Here is a 12,196-nt window from a genome sequence, read left to right on the forward strand (position 1 = left end):
GTCACAGTTTCTGTATAAAATTATGCATTAGAGAAAACAAGCAAGAAGTACAAGAACACTGATTGCTCACTGGTAAAATCCTTCTTCAACACTGGTTCTCTGACTAATCAACTAACCTTGGCCTGTGTGACATTATGTTGTTATATGCAGACCTGTGTCTCGAGTAGGGTTCTCCTGAACATGTTCTATATACTGTAGCTACCTGACACAACACTCCAACTGCTACCGTATGTAGTTTATCTCAGTGTGTTCGTTTTCAAGTCTGTCAAAGCACACAAAGAAACTGGACTCCATCCATGCTATGTTCTGTTTGTTTTACAGTAAGCATTTGGGAGTAACTAGGAATGGAGGGTGAGAAAGGGGGAGGAAGTGCTTAAAGAGGACTCCACCCTTCCCATAAAGGGAGGAGAGACAGATGGCCTCTGCATGGGATACCTACAGCCAGGAGGAGAGTGGGGAAACTTGGCACAGCTAGCTGTGACCAAGAAGAACACAGCCCGGGCTCGCAAACTAGAGCACTGTGAAATATTATCTAAAATACTGCAGGCAAATGAAATGTAAGCAGTGCGTTAAACAAAGCCGTCATGCTGTTTCATCAAGGAAACAGGCACACTGCAGCAGAGCTGAGGACCAGCTCAAGACTGTCAATAGTTTCATTAGTGGTTATCCATCTTGTCCAGTAAACAAATAATTGTAACATTTAATAACCACATGTTGGCCATATATATGCTGTGTCACTGTTTGGATGCTGCTCAACTCTCAGTAAAATCTAAGTGTGACACTCTGCTGCAGACCACAGGGAGAACCCTGGCCTGCAAAACGTCATCTGACCAGAGAAAGACAGGCTGCACTTTTTCCTCTTTTTCCTTGAAAAAAAGGAAAAAAAAAAAATAAGGAAAGAATGAACTCATGGGAAGGAAATGCTTGCCCTTTGAAGAAATGCTTCATATTTGTTTCTTTCCCTCCTGACATCACTAATTGCGACAAGATGCTTGAAAGATGCAATGGTAAATCAAAACCTTCCTATTTGCCTGGCAACCAGCTCAAACACTCCACGTTGGCCACTTGAGGAGCCAAAATCTCCACCTATCCAAATCTGACCTAGCTTTGGCCCTGACCTTCCCAGAGGAGGCTGTCTTCTGGCTAGAGATCCTTGCAATGAGCTCTGAAGTGCATGCTAGAACCGTGTGAGACAAGAGGGATCCAAGGCCAAAAAACATTCACATGCAGCAACAAAATAGACAATATGTCATGTTCATGTAGACAAACTCTATGCATAGATTATCATGTCAAACAGCTCTCATGAGGGATTGATCTGAAGACCTCACAGGAGAAGAATGCAGACATGAGATCTTTAAAAGAGCTGTAAAGGACTCAAACAAATGGAAACTCAGAGTTGAGCAGAGAATCAATAAGGACAGAAAGCACAAAAAACTGTCAGTAATTTAGAGGAAGTACAGGAGTGAGATGAGACAGAAAAGAGTACTTTAACAACTGTTTACTATGTAAGTGCATAAAAATGTAAATTACTTAGGGCAATAGTTTTATATAAACTCATTAATACATGATATATTAGGGCAGTCTGACAGAGTGGCTCAGACCACCAAGTTTGCTGCTGAACCAGGTCAAAAATCCACACTACATAGCTGAATAAAAACATTTACAGTATGTACTACAATGGATGGTTAATTTGTGCTGACATTACAGTTTATAGTTTTTGTTATAATCTGTAACCAGTTAGCAGTGAAACACACAAGCTCGCAAATCACAGAAAAGTTCAGCCATATTATCTAGCACTTATGTCTATGTTCTGATTTGTATACCACTGGACAGCTTTTTAAAATTAAACTACTGCTGCTAACCTGATTACATGCAGTTTGATTATACAGTGAGAAACTTAAAGTTGGTCCCATATTTAAAAAAGAAAAAAAAACACAAACTGGTGGAAGGTGGGTTTGATCGTTGAAGATGCTGCACCAGATCTTTACACAGTGGCCTAATCCTCTTCCCTGATTCGGTAATGTTCAACTGTGTGTGTAGGAGGTGGACAAGGGAAGGCAGTGAAGGGCAGTGTTTTATTACAGTTTAATGTGAAGAGAAATTTATACTCCTTCCAGGCACTAAAGTCCTTTAGACTAGTATAGGCCAATGGCAACATTAGCTGACTATTAAACTTCCATCTGATTATCAAGGTCACATTTCAAAAATGTTCATTAATATGTATTTGAAAACCTCACACAGTGCACCCAAATTAATCTCCATATACCCATACAGTCATTAATTAATTATTCAGTAATGTCTCAATGGACTAGAGCCCACAGCAGCAACAGTCCCCAACCCAATCCAAGTCATTTAAGTAGACAAGAGGATCAAACTTAATACAAAAGGGAAGAACTTCTGAAAAAGTCAGTTCAAAGAGAGATCCTCATGCCTTGCATGTAAAGGCTGTAGGTGGGTAGGGGGAAAATTATAACTATAAAAGTCGAAAATACACAGCACCATTTGGGAATTTCATTAATAAATCTTCTCCTGCAGCCTACATTATCTGAGACTCAGCTGTGCCTTTAAACACTGCAAACTCAATAGACAGTGTAAAGCCATTGTTTTGGTATTGTTATTTTCTGAAGCGGTGGGGGGAGGAAGAAGTGGAATCAGATAATACCTATAACCCAAGCAAAGACCCAGAGACCTATGCTTTATTTCTGTAAGGCCTATAACTCAGTCTCAATCAGTTAGACAGGACAGGACAAGTGGCAAACTGCCTGTTTTATAGCATGTCCTTATCGCAAGAAATATTTGTGCAGTGTGAAGAAAATAGTCCCTACAACAGCTCTAATCTACCCCCTTCCTTCCCAGCATTGTATCCTGTAAGGGTGTGAGGTTGTTTCAATAGGCTAATTCATGGTGGAGACAAACACAGGCTGACATGCCTTTAAAAAGGGCAGGCGGGCCTCTTTCACATGTCACTGTCCTCTTCAAAACCCCTTTCTCTTTCTCTTTCCCATAGCAATGTAGACTTCTGTGACCTTCCAATTCAAGTCACATTTGATTAAAGATCAGTGTTTAAAAGAAAAAGATCAATTAAGTTGACATACAGTGTCAGGATAGGCTGCAACCTCTGAATCAACTACAGCTATGCCGTAGGACTTATGAAGGACAGTGTCTGCCACTGTGTGCCAAAGCAACACAAACATCCCTACAGCATCCTGCCTTATTGTGTGGGATTTGTTACTGTTTATTGTGGGGGTTGAGGTATTTTAGTTTAGTAATTTTAGAACAAAAAGCCAATTAGAAAAAGTCACAGACAGTCACAACCTTTCAATGTTCTGTGTGAATATGTAACTTAATTTTGAGGGTGTTCTTTTTAAGATGGTAGGCTACAATGGGAGTCTTCCTCAATTAGAGCTTCAGTGTATAAAATCCCTGACATGTAGATGCTAATGAAGACTGCATTTACATTGCCCCAAAGTAGTGCTGGAATCTGTACTGGGATAGAAGTGCATCCTTGCTTTATCTTGCCTCTGAAGTTGACAGCTGTGAATTGTTTCGACATTCACTATATAAAACAATTAGCCAGACATCACACAAAGACAACTGAAGTATCTACACTGTCAGAACAAGTGGTGTTTTATTGCTGGTCTTGTATCTGTCTAATTGATTTCATTAAATTATTCACAGCATCAACTAAAATCTACGATCAAGCCAAACAAAGACTGCCTAGTGGTAAGTCCAGGCTCCACATTACCCTCTGTGATCATAATAGACCAACTGTAAATTGGATTTCGCCTCACTATATTACGTATCTGCATATCTTCATCTCCACTGCAAAGGTACCAACATGTAAACACAACTGCTCCCAAGAACCAGGCTCTTTCACATTGTTCAAGGTTAAACCCAGCAACAATCCATATAGATACACATATGGAGACTCAGCCAGCTTACCATTTGAGAATTGCTACTTTAAGAAACACTGTTTTCACCCTATTTACTGTGTACTGTACTATTTACTGTACATATATATCACTGTCCTTTGACAAATATTGTAATGTCATGGTTTAAAAAAAAAAATCTAATAAAACCAAGTTAAATTTTCATTCACTGGGACAGAAATAGATCAGGTCCATGTTGGATGGGTGGTGTGTATCTGTGTGTGTCTGTGTGTGTAGCTTGGAGAGAATGGGTTCTGTACTAATCACAGACTCCACTGCCCTTGAATGGGTCTAAATGGGCTACTGTACTTTCATTAGGCCAATCTAACATAATGGAAACACAGTTTCCCACATGCCACAGAGACCCCAGAGGGAATTTGGCTGTTTTTCTTTAAAATGATTCCCATGATTGTCCAATGCGATGCCTGTGTCTGCCAACTGCCATCAACAACTTTTTTTTCCAACGCTTCGACATGGTGTTAGGGACTGTCACATAGAGGCTATACACCCTGCAGTCTATCAATGTGCAGATATCTGTTTTATGTATTAGGAGGACATTAAGACAGACATTATGCAGTATGAAAAAACTGCAGGCTGTGTTAGTGGGGTTACTACATTTTTAACATAGTCATACTTTCCAACCCTTTCAAACTTTCATCCTTTTTTAAGGATGAAATAAGCAGCAAGCAAAGAGAGAGTTCATGTACTGTATTTTCTGACCTTTTTTGATACAGGAAAACTTGATTAGACTTAGTTTTTAGTGCAAGATCTTCCCAGCATGTTTGTAAAAATTAATTATTCATAAATAACATACCTAGTTTTACCTCCTTTGTAAATATTTTGCAGAAAGTAACGATCTAACCAGTTGTTTTAAAATGCTAGTACTACAGTGTGTTCCTGATAGCTTTGATTTTTTGTTGTCTCTATAAATGTATGGAACAATACTGATGGAAGAAGCCCCTTTAGACCTTGAGCAATCAGCATCACTGCACATTTGTAATCATCACTTCACAAAACGGGAGGAAGTAAAACAGCCCAACAAAAAGCTACCTCTGTACTATGTGTAGCCAGTGGTAAATAAAAACAGAATGCAGTTTGGTTACTGTGTCATTTCTACAGTCCGGTACAACCACTTTTCCCATCACATAAACAGGTTCAGCAATAGAATAAAGCAGTAGCCGTCATTTACACTTATCACCTTTTGAACAATGAAGGAAAAAAAGGGTTTGCTGCCTTGGCCATTTGTGACTAAAAAGCCGCTATAGTAAGACACAAACACATTCAAATACCTGGTGAATGTGTGAAGCCACTCTCAGTTTACCCTGTCCCTGACGTCATTATACTGATATTTATCCCACACCTATCTCTAAACTATTACACTTAAATAAGCACTATATACTAGCCAGAAATTAAAGAGATCTAACCAATCTTACATGTGCAGGAGTACATCAGATTCAATTTCCCAAAAGGCTAACAAAGTAAGTAAGAAGTGTATTTAAAGGACTTAGATTACATGTTTTGTTTCACACAGTGTTCCCATAATGACTGAAGTATAGCTTCAAACATGGCTGTCCTCCTCTTTAAGACATTCAATCTGTACAATATCTGATATTCTACCATTGTTTTTAAGCCCTAAATAGAACTGGCTACTTTTTTTGTTGTGATCCCTTTCACAATGCAAGGAGAAGCAAAAAATAGAAACCCCACTGAACTATCATGTTATGTATCATCTTATGTTCGAAATGAGTGGTGATCTGTCACTCTTTTTCCTATTTGAAAGGGCACTATGCAGGGAAAATGTTTTCAGTTTAAAAATGAACAGAGAGTCTGCTATTCAAAGAGAAACATGAAAACCTAAAATAATGGAACAAGAGGTGTAGCAGAGTTGGCAGGAAAATACAGAATGATTTAGCTGAATACCAGCAGGGATTCCAATGAGCAAAATCCTATTCAAACCATTACTACAACAAATTTGCATCAAGTGCCAGGGCTGATCAGTAAGACAAATCAGGAAACTCTGATGTAAGGGACAGGTCTCTCTTATCCTGGGATTTGGTGGCTGATGTTATCACACACAGAAAGGCAGATAATGTGATGAAAAGTAGAAAACTTGAACTCAAGCTCTGATAAAATAATAAGTTTCACAGGGAAACAATCTTCTTGAAATGATATGAGTGCTCCCGGACGAAATGCTGGACTGTTACTACAAGGAACAATTCTCAACCGTCACTCACAAGCAGATCCATTATTATAAATAATGCATGCAGGAACATTTCCTGCTGTGATGCTGGGATGGTGCAAGTCAGATACTTTATATGTTTTCACTGCTCAATTCAATTGTTTGTCACAGCCAAATGGCCTGGATTATCAGTTTCAGCAGAAGTCATAACAAAGGCTTTGCTAAAAAAGACATGATCAACTATGGAAAAGGAGAATTAAGGAGAATTAAAACTTCAACAAAAGACTTGTGGTCTACTGACTTTGCTGAAATCAACCAGATATCCTACTGTTGTTTGGAAACTAACTAAACACCATGAGAACCAGGGTGTAGGTGGGTGTAATACTGACAGCACACTACCGAATGTAAATGCATTGACATCTGGATTGAAGACAGAAGGAGATTCAGGTTGCAGCTATAGCAAAAACATTGGTGGGAAAACAAACGATTCTTTTTATCTGCCACAGCATACTTTATGTCACTATTCTCTGTGTACCAACAGATGAGGTAATGCTACAGATAGACGGTTAACACTACCCAGCATTTGACTTGTGGGTGTTAATAATCTCCCACCTGGGTGGCAGAGGGTGTGAGTGCATACAACTGACACTGTGTGCTCATCCCAAACACCATAACATCCCCACAGCTGAATGAGTGAAACAAATAAGAGTGGTGAAAAGCAGCCACACCTGTTTCCCATAACCCCAGTGCTCCTCTCCTGGGGCTTCAACTGCTGACTGTGCACATCCTGCATGTATAGTTCTTTAATATGGATTGTGAAGCGACTGTGTATACAGGTGACCTTTACCTCATGTACTACGATTTGCTCTTTTAGGGGAAAATCTCTGACTTCTGAAAACAGCAGGCAAAAAACGGTTTAAAATGTTTCCCTCTGTTCATTCACAGTAGGTAATTAACCATAGGACTGTCTGGAAGCCATTTATACAGCACAGTTTCCTCTGACTCAGTGACTGAAACAATTCCTGTCTTTCTAAGATTTATTCAGTAGACAAGGCATACTAGCTAAAATAGCAAAAATAGCACTGCTAATACTTGTACTGGTGTTGTATTTTTCAGAATTTCCCCACTTTCCTCCAATTTTAAATGGGTAATTACCCATGCATTGCGGTTGTATTGACTGCTATCTCCCAAAGTTGGAATGGGGATTAAATACGCAAGTACACACGAAGCAGTAAGTGCCACCAAGACTGTAAATGGCTCACGAAACCAGACGTTAGGTTAGAAATTGAGGCTAGTGTGAGTCTATATTTGTCTCATTGCCATTAAATCCCATGTCAAGGCCAAATTCAAGTGCGTGTCTCTCATTTCTTTCCAACTTCACTAACCTGTCTGTAGTACTCAAGCACAAACCCATTAATTCCAGCATTGGATCTTTAAGTTAGGTTACAAATATTTAATTTCATTTAATTGAAATAAATGTTCAACTATACTTTTTAAGTGACTTTTTGATTTGTTGATGAAAAAATGCATAAAATTGCAGTGACGGGCTGTAGAATATTTTATCACGTATGTGTGTAAAACTATAAAACTGCAAAGAGGGTCAAATATAACTCTGTGTATTGTGAATTTACATTAATCAACCACAACATTAACACCACCAGGTAGTGCTGATGTTGTAGCTGATCGATGAATAAAACTTCTATCAAGCCTAAAACCTAATCCATGCCAATGGGTAAGGTACACTAATGTGCAGATGCAGCTCAATACAGAAGCAGACAAGTAGAAAGAAGGTTTTTTTGGTGTATGTGTTGATTGAAGCAATCTATGATAAGTCATATTTACATCCACAAGTGGCTTAAAATAAAAAAAAAAACATGCAAATGTTTCCATCTGCCACCGTCCTGGAAACTGTTCTGTTCCTCATCAAATAAAGAGCAGGTGGAGAAAAAGGCAGTGTAATGTGATTGCAAGAGCTGTAATCAAATCTCAAATGGTGGGAAAACGTGAACGTAATGCTGTGAATAAACAGCAAATCAATTAACTAGTTGATGGACAGTTATTTAATCTGCAACTTTTGGTAACCTATTTTTCCCTCTTTCTTCCAGGATCACACTTGAGAATTTACTGTTTTTATATTGCAATACCAACGAAAACAGATGCTTGGAAACAAATCTATATCTTTATTTAGGGTGATTTATTTTATTGCAGGCAATCCTAAATAGACAAGTCACTGATGGCTCATTGTCATTGAAAGTAGTTGAAGTAGGCTAAAACTAAAACAACTGACTGTTGTTTCACAGGTCTTTTCACCTTTTCATTTATCTTGGTTACAGACAAGTCCAGGGACAAGCTAATACTGGGGGTTAAAGCTCTGAATTCATTGATAGCCCACCAGGGAACAGCTTTCCGTACAAAGCCTCTGACAGTCAGTCACATCTGTCGGGGTAGAGGAAGCAAAGGGTGGAGTCAACAGGAGCTGGTGACCACAGCCTGCTCCCTGAACCCCACACACAGCCTCCACGTCCCACAATAAAGCAGTACAACTCATCTGCTGATGGTCTTCCTTCAAAAAGAAAACACTGCATGCTTTTAATGTGATTAGGAGCTTTCAATCTGCTGCCTCACAACCAAGATTTTAACATCAAATGAGAGGATCAGATGGATGCAACAGCTGCGACACACAGATGTGCACCAAACTACTAAAACTTTAAATCCCTTTCTTGCACATAAATCCAGAAGTAATAACCAGTGTAGATAATTAACACCAGCCATCAGTGAAAATGTGGCATCTATGGATATATTTAGACAGTTGATCACAAGTTGGTTTTCTTTATTAAGTTCTGTTTAAGAATAAGAAATCATTGCTTATCGAAAGACTGAAAAAACTAAAATTAAGTGAATAAACAAAAAGGCAGGCTGACATATAATTGCACCTGTACACCTATAACACAATATTCACTCTGACAACTGCATTATGTTGTCCCCCAAACAGAAGATCCTAATAAAGATGTGACGTGACCTGCCCTATGTCCCGTGGTGACAAAGCTAGATCTTCGTGAATAACATTTTCAATGACAAACCTACTTTCTTCACCACATCTTGCTGTCAATTAATAATGACTGAAATACATTAACCTCTTGAAGAACCAACATTTGCTGAGTTAGTACACTGTTTTTTCAAATCTATTTCTGTTTTGAGTCTGTAATTTCGGTGGCTCCATTACTAGATTATTTATTTAGATTGTGAATCATGCAGGCTCAGGAGAAGAAACCTCAAAACTACGGTCTTCAATTACAGACCTCACAGCCTGTAGCCACGCCTTGAACAAATCCCCTCCTCACAACCCTGTCAACACTACTCAGTTCTGAAAATGACATAGGCAAGGAAACGTACATCCAAACTGTTTGTGTCATAAAGTCCTCCTGCACACGTGCTTTCCTTAACACACAACAGTATGCCTAAGTCACAAAGGCACCGACCACCTAAACTAACCTTTCACTTCCTGATTTGTCCTCTCTGTTAATAATTAACAAAGTTGGCTGTCAAGGTGACTAGTTGGACTGAAACACACATATAGCACCAAACAGCTTGTTTGGAGACTAATCTGATCAGTTTGCAGCAGCGTATTGTTTATCACATCCATGAGTTGATTTATGAACCAGTGTTTTGTGGTTGTAGACAGAAAAAGTATGGTATGAAGAGGATTCAGTAAAAGCATGTGTTGCAAGCTTGTGTGAGCAAGAGAGAGATGACACCGGTGGCAGCAGAGAAAGCTTGATGAATCTGCCAATATTATCTTAGAACAATGTGTCCGACAATGAGTAGCAAGACATTAAAATACACAAACAGCAAACATATGTTTGAAGTCACTTAGAAAGTTTCTCCTTTACAGAGTTGGTCACATTCTAGAAATGTCCCACTCAATGCATGCCTTCAACACAATTAATCAAAATATTTGTAGTGACTTCATCAAAACTGATGGTTATATTATTTTATTATTATGTAATAATGTCAAAGTTTATGTCATATATCTGCACATCACTTCTGCCTCAAACATAAAACACTAGTCAGGCTATACCAAGGAAGAAATGTTTCCGATGCATAAGATGCAAATGCAAGATAGGATTTTCTTTATATGCCAAAGAGTTAAGAGATTAACAGAGAATATAACCTGCTCACTGATCATGATAAACACCAACTGTTTATTGCAGCATTATATTAAAGGTATTGGTGATGGCAACTTTAAAACACCCTTTTGTGGCTGTTATAGTGAGAGTATGTCACTTATTACAATTGACCAAAGCAGGAAAGTTTTTGTTTGTCCTTCTTTAGAGGCGACTAAACATATTTGCAAAGCCTTTATTGCCATAAATAAAACAACTGGTGCATTCCTGAGCAGTATGTACTTTAGTACCCATCTGTGTTTGTCCCTTCTTTTGTCTTAGCTGTGTATTGTGATCCCAGCTCGAGTCTAGGGTATAGCAAAGCTGCCCAGCTGCACTCCTCGGGACAGTATAGAGACTTGAAGGTGCTCTGGCTGGTATGCAGCCAACTGCAGGTCAATACTTCCAGACTCGGCGACTGCAGTGCCTTTCTTGAAATATGTCTTAATTTCCCTTGACACACCTCACGCCCAAAGAAGTCTACGCTGCATCTCCTCAGTATCACATAACGTTCATCCCCCATCTATATCCAACCACTTGGCAAACTTTTCACAAAGGGGCTCCTCTTTGCTCACCGTATCTGACACCAAGAACACTGAATTTCGTTTCTATTTTTATGCACCACGGATCACTGCTGCATCTCAATGAGTTTCTATCCATCTGAATGGGAGGGAAGCAGCCGGTATTTCCCCAGCACTCCTTGAATAAGGTTAGCTAAGTCGAGATGTGAAGTAATGATAGCTGGAAAAATGTGCATATAATTACCACCAAATCAGTGCTGCGCCTAAAGTTGTCTCCTGTCTCGAGTGGGGTAATTTAGTCTGAAAATCAACCTGTGTAATTAGAAGTAGCTCCTGTTGATGTACGTTAACATTAAGTATTGCTGCATTCAATGGGAAAAGCAAACGAGGTTTAGCTAGCGGGGCACTGACGCCAACAGCTACTTTCCTGGCGACGTAATGTTGGGATAGCTGTCCACAGACGAGACCCGTTAGCTAAAATAAAAACCAGCAGGCTTTAAACGAAACACAGCTCGTTTTAAATCAACAAAAAAATAAAATAATAATAAATAAATAAAAAAAGCGGTTTTCAACCCGGGACTAACTTAGCAAACTTAACGGCGACGCTCGGAGCAGAGACACGGCAACTTTTCCGAGCGCTCACCGTTAAAAAAAATAAATAAATAAACAAAACAACAAGAAAAAGAGAAGACAAAGGGACCGTTAACTCACAGATAAGTCCGAACAGCGTGAGAAGTGAGGTTAAAAGTCGCAGTCCGCTAACGACAGACGACCAGCTCCTCCTCGGTGATCCTTCCTCCATGACTCCGCTCCGCTCTCTCCCCGCTCCGTCCTCCTGCTCTCCATAGCGACCGGTCCGCGTGGGCTGGACCACTGCGGGACAACACACGCGTACGTAGGCTACGCACGCACGACGTACGCACGCACGCACGCACGCACGGTCCCAACAATCAGCGTTTGATCTCCATCATAACACAGTTTAGTCATCTGTTCGTGGACGTGCAGACCTTTAGTGTTGTTGTTGTGATTGTTGCGTCTCCTCTGTAGGAGTGTTGCTTTACTTTGTGGTTGTTTTGTGCATCTCTTTGCTTCTTTTGTGGCTGTGCCGCATGTCTTTGTAGTCGTTTTGTATCTCTGCGGATTGCCCCAAGAGGCCCCCGGAGGTCAGGGCGTCTGTAGGTGTTGATGGGGCTAGTTTTTGTTTGGGAGTCACAGTCAATTGAAAGACACAAAAATGCCCATAAAGAGACCACAAAAGACACACACAAATGGGCACAAACAGTTGAAAAATGATCAAAATTGACAACAGAACATCAAAAGATCACAAAGTGGCCACAGAGAGATGGAAAATTACACAAAAAAAGTCACACCACTGCTCCTTGGATTTGTTTTCTTTCTTTTATT

At 39.7% G+C, this 12,196-nt stretch overlaps 1 protein-coding gene across 1 annotated transcript in view; it reads right to left on the minus strand.

Moving 5' to 3' along the window:
- nectin3a (nectin cell adhesion molecule 3a) overlaps nt 1–11,624 on the minus strand; it is a 28,184-nt gene extending 16,560 nt beyond the window's left edge. Inside the window, exon 1 of the mRNA XM_026378796.1 lies at nt 11,504–11,624. Coding sequence (XP_026234581.1) covers nt 11,504–11,594 — 91 coding nt within the window. The 5' untranslated portion in view covers nt 11,595–11,624. The remainder of the gene's footprint in view (nt 1–11,503) is intronic.
- Nucleotides 11,625–12,196: the final 572 nt, after the last annotated feature.

The sequence above is a fragment of the Anabas testudineus genome, chromosome 13 (genome assembly GCF_900324465.2).
Source record: "Anabas testudineus chromosome 13, fAnaTes1.2, whole genome shotgun sequence".
Lineage (NCBI taxonomy): Eukaryota > Metazoa > Chordata > Actinopteri > Anabantiformes > Anabantidae > Anabas > Anabas testudineus.